Source organism: Phasianus colchicus, chromosome 2 (genome assembly GCF_987193195.1).
Source record: "Phasianus colchicus chromosome 2, bPhaCol1.hap1.1, whole genome shotgun sequence".
Lineage (NCBI taxonomy): Eukaryota > Metazoa > Chordata > Aves > Galliformes > Phasianidae > Phasianus > Phasianus colchicus.
The window spans coordinates 12568417-12586120 of NC_143437.1; the positions used below are offsets into that span (position 1 = coordinate 12568417).

The 17704-nt window shown below is 40.5% G+C and overlaps 2 protein-coding genes across 5 annotated transcripts in view; one reads left to right on the top strand and one right to left on the bottom strand.

Annotated features, from left to right (window-relative positions):
• LOC116232097 (uncharacterized) overlaps positions 1–17704 on the top strand; it is an 86213-nt gene that overhangs the window by 27633 nt on the left and 40876 nt on the right. The window lies entirely within an intron of this gene.
• The window catches only part of ISM1 (isthmin 1), a 40916-nt gene that overhangs the window by 7039 nt on the left and 16173 nt on the right, over positions 1–17704 (bottom strand). Inside the window, exons 2-4 of the mRNA XM_090134813.1 lie at positions 13710–13946; positions 3759–4026; positions 676–819 (exon numbers count right to left, since the gene is read on the bottom strand). Of these exons, the coding sequence (XP_089990939.1) occupies positions 676–819; positions 3759–4026; positions 13710–13946 (649 nt within the window). The remainder of the gene's footprint in view (positions 1–675; positions 820–3758; positions 4027–13709; positions 13947–17704) is intronic.

Here is a 17704-nt window from a genome sequence, read left to right on the forward strand (position 1 = left end):
GCTTAATGTTCATAAGTCTCCAGCTAACTAAGTAACATGACAACAGTCAGGAGGTGATATTTCCACCTTAACATAGCTGTTGACTTCCCTGTTGACTTCCAAGGGCAGGAGATTTTGCAGCCCAGCAATAACAAGATCTTGAGAAAAACATTAACAGGTATTTAAGGTTTTTTTTCCTTAATATTTAATATATAGATTCAGAGTCTTACAGTAACTCTGGCTATATTAGGCGCACATCTTATTAACCATATAAGTGGGGGAAGCTATTTGTTCAAAGCACAGGCATGTCCACTCATTGCATAGCAGAATACAGGCTCACTGAGGCAACAGTGTGCCTGTGTTGAAATTCTAAAATTAACACAAATTTGTCACACGAGAGTAGATTACACCCTCTGGAATACAAAACATACTAGGCACAAAAATGACTGCTGTAATCTAAAAAAAGCCCGTATTTGTCTTTCAAGTCTCATGGGATGGCAAACTGCATCTGGAGACATATTATTACTAGCAAAGAACCTGCCATTTCATAAATGCCCTTGAGAAATAATATCTCTCTTCCCAGCAAAACTCCTACCTAGCCATAGACCTAACAGGGCCTTGGCTTTATGCACAGAAGGACTCCTCCCCCTGCCATGACCACCCCTTCCCATTGCCCTTCTGCTAGCACAGCCAAACCTGGGCAGTTTGGCCTGTCGCAGGTCCGTGACTCGGTGGCAGTACAGGCATACCCACAGGACCTCGTCCGCTTCTGACTGCCGCTCCCACAGGTGACGCTACAAAGGGACCATGGGCTCCAGTCTCCATCACCATCAATGTAGTCTGTATAAAAACAAAGATGAGGAAGGAAATGAAGAAACAAAACTCCTACTACCCAAAACTACTGTGCATAGTGTTTTTTATTAAGAAGGCAAAACAGGAATGGAATCCAGATGTCTCTACCTGAAGCTCGGGCTAAGTGCCAGGCATAAGCCTGCTGTTTAAATGGTTTTCACACTTGATGCTCCTCAGGGAAATGCATGCAGAATTATTTGAAAAAATATTTCCTTTCTCTTTTGACCTTTTGGCAACTGAGACTCCTCAGCTGCAAAGCTGGGTCATGGACTAACACTACACATCTACTCACATAATCTCCCTGCATATAGGAGTATGTTTTCTGATCACAAACTAACACTAGAGGATAAATTGCATTTCATTTTTCTTCTCTTCAAAACACACAGCAATAGCATGACAATACTCATCTAATTAACTTCTAGGATACCATGAATGTTGGACCATGGGAGGCTGAGGGTTATGTCTGAAAATTCAAAGTTTTTTTTTCTGCCCCTCAAACAGAAAATAGATATTACCAGAATACTGCCACAAATGTAGGGAACTACAAAGTCATCTGGCACTAAGAACTACATGCAATTTGTACTGGTCCACACAAATTATTAAATAACACCAAATCTGATTCCTAAGTAAGTAGGAGGAATCTTCTGTAGTGGAAACATGAAGTTACTGTCTTCTAGTAAACAGCCAAGATAAAACAGTACCAAGTCTGCAAGATTTGGTGCCACCATTAAGTATCTAAACACCTTCGATCCAATCTCTTATGTTTGTTGGATTATCTGTTGCACATCCCACCTTGTGAAGGGCACCAGGTGGAGCCTGTGAACCAACACCAGTTCACTTCCATTCTAATTGGCATCTTGCCTTTCAGCCCCACCAGCTGAGCTTCGTCTCGCTACAAACTCCTGGCTTAATAGTGTTCTTTGTAACCTATATGTGCTCAACTGACCCTGTGATGGTAGCTTGTAGCTCTGCTCCTTTGGGCTACACTCATACCAGTAGCAAAGCAAATGCGAGTTTAGTGACTGCTCTATAACTACAGGCTGACCATGTAAGCACAAGATGCAAGGACAGATCTTTGAAAAGGCCTCGATGCTATACATGATTCCCACTTCCCCCTCACTGCCATGCTGGCTGTGGACTTCCTGAGCTGGTTATTAGAACACATTACTTGATTTGTACCATATGTAATAACTGATGACAACTCTGAAGGGTGCTATTAAACATTTCTTGTCAGGAGTATGCAAAGGTTATATATCTCACTCATAGCAAGCTGCCTAGGTGCAAGTTCCTAGTGGCAGTGACCTTATGCACTTTTCTTCCCTTTCTTACACTGCTGCTGCTGAATCTGGTGTCCGCTAACATGGTGTGGGCATAATGATGATCCCTGCAGTACTCTGTGTGCAATGACACCTGATTCTGGGATGTGCCAAGGAGGGCACTACAGCAATCTGAATAGGATTATATATAGTATAAATTATAATGGAGATGGGCTGGAAATAGCATAGAAGCCCCCTGCAGACATTATCTGCTACAACATCCTCCTGGCAAAGGCCAGAAGCACACAACAAGCACACAACATTTTACATTAGTCAGAAGGCCAAGAGTTTCTTACAATTAGTAAGGTGCTCTGGTGCATGGTAAAAGAGCTCTAATTAATTTGCAAGCCTGCCTACCTCATCTTTATACTGCATTAAAGAGCACACTATCTAGCTATTAAACATATTAGGTTGAATTTTCTTCTGGATCTCAACCTGTTCTCCCTATTTTTAATCTCTCTCTCTCTCTCTCTCTCTCTCTCTCTATATATATATATATATATTATATATAGATTATATATAATTATATATTATGCACACACGCACACATATATTGTTCCTATTAATTCTACCACAGTTATTTGTGAGAGCAATGTTATTTTGCCTAAAATAACCACCACCTAATATATGAGCTCCTGGCAACGAAGTGTGCCCACAAATAAGCACAGGTACAAAAAGGAGGGATAGGCTTTAATCTGCTGGCCACAAAAATTTACTACAAATGTATACATTTAAATACACCGTTCTGCGAAAAGGCTCTCTCCAGCGTTAAGGCTCTAGGACATAAACAGGGAAAAGTTAAAACTGAAACAATGCACAACAGCCACTTTGCAGTATCTAGCTGTTGCAACACAAGCGCCACAAATACTCCGGCTTTGAAATCCTGCTCTAATTCTATTTACTTATTATCGTAAAACGCAGAGGCTTTGATCTACCTGTGGCTCCTGAAGGGCACATATTAATTCACCTCCTTTGAGTCTCTCTCATGTGTATAGTTATACCCTGGTGGAGCAATGTGCAAATGTAGCTCCTTTCTGCTTCTAGTTTCTGCAACCATTTCATGCAATAAGCTGAAAACAATTGTTTTCACCATGACACATCTGGAAGAGAATTACACACGCAAATACACAATGTTCCTGCTGCATATGCCACTCCCCACACATGCACCAACATAATTCATCTTATTTATGTATCCACCAAACACTACCATGTTTTAGATCTAGCTTATTTAACCAATAATTATATTTTACTTCCCAAACCACTGCACGATTCTAAATTTGTACTTATCCTTATTCTAAAAATAAATATGAAACCTTGCTTCCTTTGCTTTTAAAAAAAGCACACTTAGAACTAAAAAAAAAAAAAAAGACCCTCTTATGGGATAACTGGTATGATTTTCAAGATTATAGACTTACTAGTGGAATGTAGCTACCACAGTACAGCTTGTGCATCTGCACAGATTTGTATTTAAAAAGCTGATGAACAAAAGCCACATGTTGAAATATCCTATTTTGTTTGGCCTACTTTCAGCAATGCCTCACCATTCTCATTTCCCCCAAACTCATTTTACAATCCCAAGATGCCCATAAGAGGCCTGGAACACAAACTTACCATACTCTGACTGCTCCTTGGACTCAAATGTCCGGTGACTGGGTGCATGACCATCCCACCCACCGAGAGGGTTCAGGAAGTTGCTGTCCTCAGTAGTGCTGTCATACTTATAGTCCTGGTCACCACTGCTCATGCGAGTCAAGGTGGAGGACCTCTGCCACCAGTTTCTCCAGACAGGTGATGAGACTGGCCAGCTGGGCTTGCTGTTCTCTTTCTGAAGGTCCTTGTCAGTTTCTGTGTCTGGGCCATCCACCACTTCAATGGTAACCTGTGGGATTCAAAACAGGGCAGACTGCCTGTCACTGTCACCTCCTAGTCAGAGGGAGACTTTCTATACAGCAAAGGCAAATGACTGATGTTGCCTTGAAGGAGACTGTATAATACTGTAGGGGTAGCATGTTATAGACCATATGTGGATTACTGAGTGCAGAGAGATGCAGAGGCTGAGTGATTCCTTCTGCTACCTCTGCTGAATCAGACCTTGGAACAAAGGCTAGGAAAAATACCACGGAAAAATACCACACAAAGTAATAACCCATGCTGTGCCTAAAAACCTTTGCAGCAGAAATTTCTGCCTCATGGGGAAAATGTGTTAAAACCTGGACATTTATGACCAGGAAAAAGAAAATCATATCTGTTCCTCTAAATACACTCAGGCTGAATTTGAAGCAAGCCAGTATGCAGAGCCTGTTCTGAGAGCTTAGAGTGACTTAGCAGAGGGCTAAGGAAGTCCATGGGTGTGAAGGTGGAGGATGGAGCCCACAGTCTGCATTGGGTCAATGCAGGTTTGCATCTACCTTGCTGTATATCACCAGCTCAGCCTTGCCTGTCACACTGCCCACCTTGCAGTGCCATGTTTCCATCATGCCCTGCCACATGAAACCACATGAAGGGCTAGCAGCTTTTTCAGACATTGCTACATAGATCACTTGCTGCTAAGGCACCTGAAGCAGGTCCTCCTTCTGTGCTGCAGAGGGTAATGCTGTATGATTCATGGCTCCTGCAGAACCCAGAGCCAAGATTCAAGTTTTGCCACCCATTTACTCACAGGCATCAAGAATGCAAATATAATGCCGCACAGGGACAGCCCTTCATTACTTGGGCTGAACAATATGTATTACATAACTCTTGGAAAAATACTTGTGTGTGTGTATAGGTGGCTATTTTATGTACAGATAGGAACTATCCATCAGAAACCTTGGCTCTACGACTCAAGCATATCACAACTACAGATAAGTCATGAAATGCTCTAATGCTTCAATGATCATGTATTTCAGTGATCACACTGGACTGGCTAAGCATAGTACAGAAGTGAGTATCAGATATACCTACAATGTATTCTTCATGCTCTATAGATTTAAAAAACAAACTTTTAAGGTAGTACTCCAGAAGAACTGGGTTATTTAAGAACTGGAAATGCGTAATTATGGATTCTTTTGTGACTTTGAACAAGAAAAAACAGTTTCTACAGCTACCTGTAATTGATCTACAGAGGAATCTAATGTAGGAAGCAAACCAAGGAGTTACCACTGTAGTTTAGTAGCAGCAGGCACAATTACACAAACAAGAGAATGCCCACACATCCTTTTTGGAGAAAGGAGGTTTTGAATCAGTTCAATGTTTTGCCTTTGATCATAGACAGAGCCATTGAAACAGAACAACTTTGAGGCTAGTATGAAATGGCACTGGGAGAAAGAGCAAGAGTGATGGAAAGTACAGTTGTCAGCCTAACAGCATCTTTACACAAGAGATATTTTACTTCCAGACTAAATGTGGAATCAGAACAATTACTTCATTAACCTCAGTTTCTACAGACCAAGAATTAAAATAGATTTCATAAGTCTGAAAACAACAGGGTTAGTTCAGGGGTTCGAAACTGTGGCATTGACCCAAGCAAAACAGAGTTTTCACAATAAGTGAAAATAAGTGATGTTACTGAATGGGTAACACTGCACTGCTGGCCAGAGGGCTTTAGTACTGACCATGTGGAAATTAATATTACTCCATTACTTACTCCGGTAACAAATATTTTTTGAGACCGCATTAGCTTTGTAAGCAATGACTCAGCAAAGAGAAAAAAACAACTTATTTTTATAATAGGAGCACTTGACAGTCATTCCATTTGCTTTGCTAAACTGTAGTTATGTGACTGTGACCATAAGGATTTGAATTTAAGACACTTATTTAGGATTCCAAGTCAGTTTAAGCAGAAGATGGTTTGTAGAGACACAGGGACTTCTGTTGGGCCATGTGTTACACTGAGGAAGATAGGCAGGTGAATTTCAGGCTCAAAAAACCTCATCAGACCTTCAGCAGCACTGCCACCAATTTATTTTCAAGACATGTCTGCAGTCAGTCTGTGTGTACTACAAAACAGGTTTATTAAAAAGGCCTTTAAAAGTTTTCCAGAACACAAGGCGTGACAAGTTTAACCTTGTCACTGCAAGCTCTAGGTCCTTACTCTATGGCTAGCTAATGAGGAACAAACTGGGAACTACACCCCATTGGGATGACTTAGAGCCACAGGTAGGCGCAGACTGTGTGCAAATAGACGGTGCTTCTTTTAGTGATAGCTGTGCAGGGGAGAAGGCGTCCCTGCATTTTGCCACTTTTTCCTCTTGTGTGACTGTAACTGATGCTGCAGGACTATGGTGCTTTGTCACCCCTTGAACTAGATAAGAAATTATGGCCTGAGACCATCAATAATCCCTTTATCACAAAGAGAGAGGTCAGGAGAGATCCACCTCAGCGTAAGCAAGGTTTTTAAATAGGCGATTGAATCAATGAACATAAAATCTAAATCCAATGTGGCAGTCTGACAAACACCAGTAGTCCTCCTTCATAAGTTTTGATTACAGAGTTGCTTGTAATTTCAAAACCATAGCGTGAAGAAAATTCTAAAAGTCCTGGGACTGTCTGACCTGCCAGTCTTGGCAAGTTAAAAAAAAAAAAAATATATATATTACTCCAGCAGAGTCTAGTCTTGTTTGTTTCCAGGGAAACATCTGTGCTCCCAGCCCCAGTAAACTCTAAGGCACCTTCCAGAGTCAGGGAGTAAATCAGCAAATAGTGGCAGAGTGCCTCCAAGATAAGACCTGAGTGCTAGGAGAGAGGTGTGAGAAGTGGTTACTTCTTTGGGATAGGGAAGTGATTACTTGACTGATGTACAATTTTGAGAAACTAGCATTCGCTGAGTTCTTCCAGTACTTACAGTTAACAACATTAGCCTATGACTGTGCATATACATATATATCATAGGCAAATACATATCCTCCAATTGGTTTCCATACAGTTTTGTGTTTTGTTTTTTAATAAAAAAGTGGAAAAAGAAATCAGATCCAGAACTATAGTCATTAAAAAGGGGGCAGTTAAGACAGCTCCGGAAAAAACTCCCCCATTGTATAATGATTCAAAAAAAAAAAAAAAAACCATGTTCTCTCAAAAATAAGAAATAGACCTTGTTTAGTATTTTTATCATGAAGACTGTTTCAAAGACTTCATTTTCCCTGTTTTCTTCTTCCAGAGATTATCAAAACTGCAAAGATGATTATTTATTTTTTGTCACGCTTCCCAAGATGTCTGTGGTAACATGGTTCTTGTATAAATCCACAATCATCTCCAGAAGTATTCAACCCTAAAGTGAAGCCATTTCTTTTATGGTTGTTTGAGCTATAAATAAGGATGTTCCTCTAAAAATTGTTAAAAACAATTGGCATAGGTACATTAAAACAACAGATTTGCAATGAATTTCTAACGAAAGAAATGTATCAAGCACAGATGTCTTGAGACACCAACATCCAATTCTTTCCTGGCCAAAAGTATACAGAAGATAAATATTATCCCCGCTTGCTGGAGTGCACAAGAAGTTCTAAGTACTTTGTCCTGTTTACTGAGACAATGTTTCTGAGTTCATTTTAATGGTGTAAACATTGCCCTAAGCAACTGGAAGATTATGTTACAAGAAGTACACTTGCAGTATTGTGCAAGCCATGGGTTCTGGGACATTTGTTTCCTTCATGAAACCGATGCAGTGCAGAACTTGCTATCCTGTAAAGATGGATATGTGCAGGTCAGCAAGGTAGATACCGTAACAGCAGAACAGAAATTGATTAATTATAAAGGTACTGAAATGATAAATTTAGGTTTACAACACATAACAGTTGAGCTAAAATGATGTCTGTAGTGATGAAAAATTACTTCTGGTAGTGTAATGACAGCTCACTTAGAACAGTTCTCTCATCTCACTAGATGAAAGTGAAAGGTATTGAAGTTTGCTTGGAGCAATGAAGACAACATGACTCAAATCCTCAAATTTGTTCTGATGGGCCTACCTGAATCCCTCAATTCAAGTTCTGGTCCCAAGCCCTGGTCTCAGTTTTGCACTCTGTGGCAAGCTCTTCTTAACTATGACAGTAAATCACTGCAGAGCTATCGGAAGCTGCTAGCCATGGCTTTCCAGCACCCTGCTCTGAAAAGACTCATCCTTCCAGGTTGCTAAGAGGACTAGCTTAGCTCCTAACATAGCTACGCTGTGCTTCTGCAGTGAGTGCAGCAAAGCAGACAGACTGACCAGGCAGCTGATCTTTGGAACAGGGAGTTCTCCATAGTACAGACCCAGCTCAAGGAACAAGAGAAGGAACAAGCCCTCTGCACTTTTCCAGGTTTTAATTTAATAACAGGGACAATTGCTGCCATCTCAAAGAATCAAACCATAAAGGCATTACAAGAACTCAGTGCTACCACAGCTCTCTCGTCCTTACTGAGCTAGATTAGAGGTGGGACATGCTGGTTAGAGCTCAGTGCTCAGGTATTGCTGAGTCTTTTGTGACGATACTAAGATGGCGTTGCTCTCCATTGCAGTGAAACTAGCAGTTTCAGACAAATACAAAGTTTGTCCAAAAAAAAAAAAATTTAATAGATTGTGTTAAAAGTTGTATGATATGAATAGAGATGAGTGGAATGGGTATTGTTGAACCTAGAGAAGAGTTCAACTCTGTAACTATTTATTTTTATTTTTATTTTTTTAAAGTAGACCATATAGCCTTGTTTCTCTGTATTCTATATGTTCCTAGAGTGACTAGTACTATGTATTTTTATTTATTTTTTTAAAGAGAGGGTAGAAACTGAGTAGATATCAAAGAATAGGGATCTACAAGGACAGGCTGAGAGAGCAGAGGCTCTGGAGAAGAGAAGGCTCTAGGGAGACCTGAGAGCAGCCTCTCAGAACTTAAAGGGAGGCTATAAGAAAGAAGGGGACTCTTCAGCAACATCTATTGTGATAGGTAGGACAAGGAGAAATGGTTTCACACTGGAACATGGGAGATTTCAATCGGATACACAAGAAAGTTTTCTACAGTAAGGATGGTGTGGCAGGTTGCCCAAAGAGGTGGTAGATGCCCCATTCTTGGAGATATTTAAGGTCAGGTTGAACAGGGCTCTGAGCAGTCTGATCTAGTGTAGGTGTCCCTGTTCACTGCAGGGGAGTTGGACTAGATGGCCCTTAAGGATCTCATTCAACTCAAACAATTCTGTGAGAATTATTTATTCTAACTAACAAAGCAGTACTGGTGTGATATGACAGAAAAACAGCCCTCCGTTCTTATGCGACATTTCCCCAAGCACGCAGCATTAACTTCTTCTGCCTTCTATTATTACTAATACCACGATTTTCAGCAATAACACTAACCAAAACAGATTTAATCATATGCTTTCTAAGACACGTTGACATTTTTAGGACAGGAGTCCTGCCTAACTCTATTTTTGCTCAGAACTTGTCTCGTCAACTGTCACAACTGGAACTCACCCAGTTGTATTTCAGGTATACTGGTTGTGACATTTGATCAAGATTCAAGTTATCTATAAGATCAGTATCAATGGAAAGCCTTTGCCTGACAAACAGTAGGGAGTTTTTCCTTTTCTTCTTATTTGTTGTGGTGTTCGTCACTGCTAGGAAAGCAGCAAAGTAGCAGGACAACACCACCTACGCAAGAGTGGGAAACCAGGAGTAAAAAGGAGGGACATGAGCAAAATCTCAACTGCATGTTGAGGTTCCAAACAGAGGAACAACCAGGAAGGTGAGACAGAGTCTGAGGCCTCAGAGAACAGCTGAGAGGCTGTAAAAGGCTGGTTAGGAGAAAAGAGAAAAGCTGATCAGAAATGAAAAACAAGCAAGTTTCTATTCATCCCCTGCATGACTTCCTTCTGTTACTTAGAAGTATGAATAATTCTGTCTTATTCTGCCTATTTACAAGGTCTGCATAGGCATCCCTCAGCTAGTTTATGTCAAACAAGTACAAATTTATAAGAAAGAGACCAAAAAAATTGCAGAGAAAAACATGATCAACATTTTAAATCCCATTCTCTTCCTGAAATCTCCCAGGCATTGATAGAATAGGTGAAGTGACCAAAATAAAGAAAATCTAGTACTTCAAACCGAACAACCAGCCTGTGCTTGACAGCTGCTGCTACAGTCACTTTAAAACAACCACTATGAAAGCAATGCTGAGGCATAAAATGCCACTTGAAATGATGCAAGATTTAACAAGGCAAGAACACCACAGATAGTCTAGTCTTTGACTCTTGTCTTGCATGACAAGAGTCAAATAGCATTTGCCTTACTGCAGGCTCTAATTATTGTTTCTGAGGTTTTTCTAGAAGGCAGTTCACTACACTTACATTTGATTATCACCTGATAAATACAGTATTAGCCTGGGGGACATGTTTTCCTGAATTCCTGTGATGGTGTTCTGAAATCCACACTTCCTCCCCAAAAGGGCACATAATTAGGGCATGATATAACAGTTACATTCTCACAGAAAACCAGAGAAGGAAAGGCCATAAAGAGAACTCACTGAAGTTCTCTCTTCAAAACCTGCTTTCTTAGGCTGAATTTAACATCTGTTTATTAGGTTTTTAAAGTGTCCAGGTTATTTTTGGTCCACATAGGCCTACACTAACAGAAGGGAAGAGAGGCTGTGGGGTCAACTCAAGAAAAGTACAAGGAAGTTGCTAGGATATGCAGAGAGAAATTTAGAAAGGCAAAAGCCCAGCTTGAACTCAACCTGGCCACTATGGTTAAGACAACAAACAGTGTTTTTACAAATATATTAATAGTAAGAGGAGAGCTAAAGAGAATCTCCATCCTTTACCACATGCAGTAGGGAATGCGACCACTGAGGATTAGGAAAAGGCTGAGGTTCTCAATTCATTATTAGCATGTCTTTAATCTACCTGAGGGTGCTGGTGGAGGTGACAGCCAAGCTGCTTTCCACCATTTATCAGAGGTCCTGGTCAGCTGAAGGGGTCCTCAGAGAGGCTTGTCAACTATTGAAAGAAGGGTCATAAGAAGGATCCGTGGAACTACAGGCCTGTCAGCCTGACCTCAGTGCCAGGGAAGGCTATGGAACAGATCATCTTGAGTGCTAGCAAACAGCACATGCAGGACATCAAGGGGATTATGCTCACTGTTCAGTCTGGAGAACAGGAGGCTCTCTACAACTTATTGTTCTCTACAGCTGCCTGAAAGGAAGTTGTGGTGAGGTGGAGGTTGGCCTCTCCTCCCAAGTTATAGTGATAGGATGAGATGGGAATGGCCTGAAGTTGCACTAGGGGAGGTTCAGGTTGGGTACGAGACAAATTTTCTTTCTTCTCAGGCAGGTGGTGGAGTCACCATCCCTGGAAACGTTTAAGGAAAGGGTAGATGTATTACTAAGGGACATGGTTTAGTGGGCAATACTGGGGGTAGGCAGATGGCTGGATAAGATTATCTTAGATGTCTTTTCCAATTTTAATGAATCGATGACTCTAAATTAATGCTCTTAGTACCATAGCTCACCGACCCCAAAACCAGTGAGGAAAACAAAACAAACAAAAAAAGCAGCTGATGAGAAAATTGCTAGTCACTAACTGTTATCACTGTCATTCAGTGAAGTTATTACTTAATAAGCAAGAATTCCCTATAACTCCTTTTTTTCTCCCCTCCCCCCCCCAAAAAAAAAAAAAAAAAAGAGTAAACCAACCTTTTACAACATTCAGGCAAAGAAATAGTTTCTTCAAAGTCATTTCTACAAATGATTTTTTAATGAATTAATGAAGTTTTTATCTTTGTAAGGCCTAAACTGCTGCAGGACTGTCAGCTAGGAACTTAAGGAAGATTTGCACATCCCTACTTATGCACCTGAATAAGCTAAGTATAATACAGAACATAGGCAGCCCATTTCTGAAAGAATTGATTCTTACATGTCAGAAAAAGCTCCGGGATTAGTGTTGCCCAATGTTTTCCAGTCTACAGGAAAATGCTTTCCAGTTCTCAGAGTCCAGCAAAACTGCTGACTTAGCTGACTGACACATTTCCAGCATCAGGTGGTGGAAAAAGAGGTCATAGCAGAAGCAGTTACTGTAAAGACAAGCCAGGGAAATGTTTCCATCCTCCAGTCATCTATCCATTCCCTAAGTCTAAACATAAAGTGCTGTCACAAATCAGAGAAGGTTTTTGTTTCCTCTGTGGTTTACATACTGTTGAAACAGTGACATTACACTGTTTACCTCCTCCCACAATCTGGGCCCTTATAGCTTCCCTACCTTCCCTTCCTGAGGCTTTCTAGAAGGATGTGTACAGGCACCACATGTTGAACGTGTTTACTACCTTGGCCTGTTAAGTATTGGACCTGCACTTGATCCAAATCTTTTAGAATTCTTAATGTTGCGAGCCATCTATGAAGTAATGGAGTGTTGACTTTGAGACAGCTTGTTCTCTCACGAATAGGTCTATTATATCTTTATGTATGTACTTCTTAGACATATCAAAAGGAATGGTAATTTTGTGGGCTGGGGAACTGCAAGAAGCCAGGAATTTATTTAGCCAGAAAGCTAGTTCTATTAGCGTATTGTTTTTATAAGCACATCTTAGGCAGAACATCATTTCAATTTATTGTTTTGGTTAAAAAAGACTTCTTATTAACGCCAATTTTGCTTTAAGGTTCTGAATTAAAAACAAATCACTCATTTTTTCCTCTTTCTAAGCCTTGAAGTTTTAAGATGCAAATGGCTTGCAAGAGGCCATTCCAAACCCAAGAACAGTTTGATGAATAACATATAACAAAGTTTTTTGCAGACAGTTTTTCTTTTACAGTTTTTCAGCTGCTGCAGAAATTGATTCTCAGTAGTTCTATACAGAGGACCACATTTTGAGAAGAAACTTAAAGACCTATTGTAATGCTGTAACATGATGGAAAGTACAGCAATAGTAGTGAAGTAGCGCAATCCTAGGCTGCAAAATGAGAACAAAACCAAATACAGCAGCTGCAGAAACAAAGAAAGAAAAACTGCTTACCTTTAGAAGACCTCTAGTAGGAGGGAACTCCAGCAAGATACCCTTACTTCCACTGCCAATCCTTAAATGAGGTCTGGGAAGGGGTGGATCCCAGTTCTAGCCCTTCCAGTCACTCAGGTTCATTGCATGCACCTGTGCTCCCCTGGGTTGGCCCTGTCTTCCCACCAGTGCTCAATCACTGGTGCAGGCCATGACTTAGCATTTCTGCTACGTGTATTCTCTTACAACATTTGAGAATGGTTGCACTTTATAATAGCATACCAAAAGAGAATCTGTTCATAAACAAATTTTAGAGTGGAGAGTTGAAAGCAGAATTGAAAATACCCATTTAATATCAAAGAAGAGAATATATTCTAAAATGCAAAAGCGGAGATGCCTTTAGTATCATGGATAGGTCTGTATTGATACCTACATTCAATCAACAATATCCAAAGAGAAATTCAGAAAAAAATTGAATTCTATGCATTCACTGAAGACAAAGAGTATATACAATCTCTTTTTGGTAGAGAGGCAGGGTATTCTGACTGCATGACATAGAAGCCAAGCTGAAAGTTCACTTGATTCAGCAAAATGATCTTGTGTAGCTTCATAAAGTGTCACAGGTTAGCATAAATTTGTACCTGAATGTTGGGATTCTGCCCGTTGATATCTGCTTTTGACAGGTCAGGGAAGTTTGGGAGATCCAGGAGAAAAGATCTAGGTCCATCTCTTTGTAAGGATGTATGCCCATTTTCCTGCCTGAATCGTTGCTTAGGGAATGGCCGGTGGGCAGCCTGGAGATCGGGGTATTCTCTTCTGTCCTCGGGGTTCAGGCTAAAGCTGTCTTCAGGAGAATGGTCATCTGCAGTGAGCATGTTCTGGGAAAAAAAGCAATGCACTATAACAACAGCAGAGGTGCCGTCCTGCCAGCATCCCCACATCCAGCTTTCTGCTAATGATGACTGCAGAGTGCAGACAGAAGTTCTTATGGCATCCTGACCCACAGCTAGTTTCTTAAACGCACACGATTTATGATGTATTGTCTCAGGTTTCATGAGTTTGACTCCTGATTCTCATTGAAATATACTCAGTTACACTAGTGGGGATCTGTAACCATATGACACATGAGAAAATTAAGTCAGATTTGGGTGCTTAGCTCTATTAGGTTCCTGGAACATTCTAGCCTGCAAGTGACATCAACATACTGACACAAGCATCTAACTTAAAGCAGTTCTGGAAACATGAACAACTGAAGCAAGCTCTGTGAAATGAAGTTATATCAATTAAGCCTGATCTAGCAGTAAATGTTCACGTTCATTGTGCGGGAATTGGACTAGATGATCTTTAAAGGTCCCTTCCAACTCAAATGATTCTATGATTCTATGTCCCTAAAATGGTAGAAGGATATCTTTACTACAAAGCATTTCAGTTTGCACTGTTCTAAATTGGAGCAAAACCCTCATTAAGTTTTAGTTCAAATTCATTATATTAAAGGATCCTACTGTGTTGAATTGGCAGCTTCCTTCTCTCTCTCCTTAGTTTGCAACAACTTCCATCTAGCTGTCTGTCTTTCTCACCCGATTTCTCTCGTCTTGAACATCTGAACCTTCCTTCGTTCCTTTGGGATCTCATTTTCATGTTTGCCTAATGGTGGGATTGAATTTCATCAAGCTGTGGGTCAGCGGTTAATGCTTTTGTTATTGCTGAGCGTACTTTTGGGTTATGTAGTTTATTACAGCAGGCTGCCTTCGAACCAGTAGCACTGCTGTCACTGCCTTTGACCTCACCAAGGAGCTACATTCAGTATCAAAACACTCCCTGGGTTAGGACTGGCCTGGGGACTTGGGAGGAAAAAAAAAAAAAAAAAAAGAGGTAGACAAGTCAAATCTTCTTACAGCTACAAAAAAAAATGCATGGGGCTGATTGAACATAGGTTTTGCTTTTGACTCAGCTGAAAAATTTTAGGTTTGAGGTCTTAGTATGACTGCCTGGGGAGCTTTTATTTTCAGTTCATAAAGAGACAGCAAGAATGGATAGGGTAAATGTTAAAGACATATCTTTTAAACAAGCACAATTGAAGTGGAGTGGCCACATGTGGTTCTGGCTCTTCTTAAGCATGTTTTTGCCAGCGTATCTGGTTAAACACAACCTCCATCCAGCTCCTCTGGCTCAAATTAAGCTAACATACCTTTTGTTAAGGTCTCAAATAGGCAGCAATTCCAATGCCTTTTCCTTTATTTTCTGTTTATTTGCACAGAATGCTCTAAAATGACCTTTGAAGAGATTTTACAATAAAATCTGTGCACATGCACAGGAAAAATGTTCAGGGACTTAAATAAACCAAGATTTAAGAGTTAATCTGGGACTAAGTGAAATCTCAAGTAAATGCATTTCTCCTCTCCCCTTCACTGCATTGCATTTGTAAAGAAGTGCAGAGTCAGATTTAGTAGTATTGAACTGTTCATAGTACTTTTGTGATCAGAATGATTGCACTCTGAAAGTCCCAAAAGACCATTAGTCGTCCGTCAACAGCGCTGGTGAACAAAAGTTCATTCCAAATTCATTCATAGGCATGGATTAGCTATGTGCTCCTAACTGTATTGTCTGAAAGCTAAACCAGGGATGCTGCTTTTCACTGCAAACCAGGCAAGATGTGTCTTTGGTGGGCCATCCATTAGCACACACCTTATTTAATACAAAGTAGAAAGTAAATCACATGACAGTAAGCTCTGGGAAACAAAACCAGTGGCTACTTAGCTAACTTTAGGTTCCTTACCCATACACCTGAGCTTTAACTTAATACTTAACCAACAGAACTTATTTTCAAACTTGGCACATGAGGATTAAATGGTTTGTTGTTCTGCCTGATCAAAAAGGAGTAACTGCACTGTTATTAAATTACTTCAAAAAGGAACCAAAAAATGTGGTATTTTTAATTTCTTAATTTCTGAGGTGTCATGCACATAATCTTGCCTTTATTAAAAATAAAGTGAGATTTTGTTAAAAAAAAATAATGCACTTCTCACATATAGTTTCATACTTATTTGTTTACAAAGTCAGGAGCATCTTGATTCTGTGTGTTACCATCCCATACTGCTGGAGAGCTGGCCAAGGACTTTAGAGACCAACTGTTAATTCTCTGATAAGGCTCCATGTGTGATCTTGTTAGGTCACGGTCTGTCTGTGCCTTGATGGGGATAACAGCACTTCCCTCCCTCCCTGTGATGTTTGCGGGGAGCTCAGCAACTACAATAATATGGACTATATAAAAAGATTTTAATAGTGTCAGACAGATGGAATATCACATGGAGTTAGTTAGAAAATTGTCATGGTGAAGTAATGACATCAGGCTGATCGGGCCCACTACCAAGCTGCTTGGGGCAGGGGCTGTCATTAATTACAGGCTCATTGAGATGGGGTTGTTGAACATTAAAAAGGAAACTGGAGGGGGAACGTGGTAACTGTCCTTACCAAAGACTGCTGCACAGAGGTAGAAGACAGACCACTCTGCATGGTCAGGGTGGACATAAGAAGACCCTGGTTCAGCACTAGTAATATGTTTCTAATGGCAGTGTCAGTGAGAAACAACTTCAGAACGGTTCAGCTGGAAGGAACGACGGAGATCACTGAGCCCAACTGCCTGACCACTTCAGGGCCAACCAAAAGTCAAAGCATATTACTGATGGCATTGTCTAAGTGCCTCTTGACACTGACAGGTGTGGGCCATCCACCACCTCTCTAAGAAGCCTGGTCTGGTGTTTGACCACCTTGTGGTAAAGAAATTGTTCCTCATATCCAGTCTGAACCTCCCCTGGCGCAGCTTTGTGCTGCTCCCTCGTGTTCTGTCACTGGCTGCGGATTCAGCTATCATCTGCTCACAGTACCAGGAGGAAAAGACCATTTTTTCTCAATTATTAAAGTGAATGGGAGGTCTGGTTTTAGACAGGTAAATCCTAGTGTTGTGTCTAAGCTGATGTGCGGTGTTACTAAAAATGCATATTTTTAGAACGAAGATAGCAGAGGCTGCCATGGATAAAAAGTGAGCTTGTTCTGCACCTGACAAGCAGATTACAGGCTCACTGGTTTCCTGCATTACCTCAGGCAAAGGATCTCCCAAGGTCTGCATAGCAAGGAGAAGGCTGTCCTCGCCACAGTGCCAGCGTGATTGCTGAAGAAAACAGTGTTTGTGTTACAAGGCTAACTGATGAAAATCTGTGAAGGGATATCCTTCCCTACTTATTTCTAAGTTATTTCACATGTTTTTACTTCACAGTATTTATTTTTAGGTGTACGCAATTTCTATTTCCAATTGTTTTTGGGAAAGCAGAGTTGCTTCCCTTGCTTTAGAAACCATGTCGTTTCATTCTGAACTTCTGACTCAGTTTCTTTGAAGTTATGACATTTCTAAATCAGGCACATCATTGGTTTCTTGCTCAAATGATGCATCTGCTCTAAATATCTTAAGATAAATTAGTTTTTTTGTCCTTCATTTAACAGGATTATTCATAGCTTTTCATTAAGATGACTTTTAAGGAGTTACTCGTGATTGCTGTCAGCTACAGTTCTGCTGTCACCATGGGATCAGGAAGTCCCTAGTACAAAACAGCTAAAGATTTCTGAGTATTCTGTGTGGATA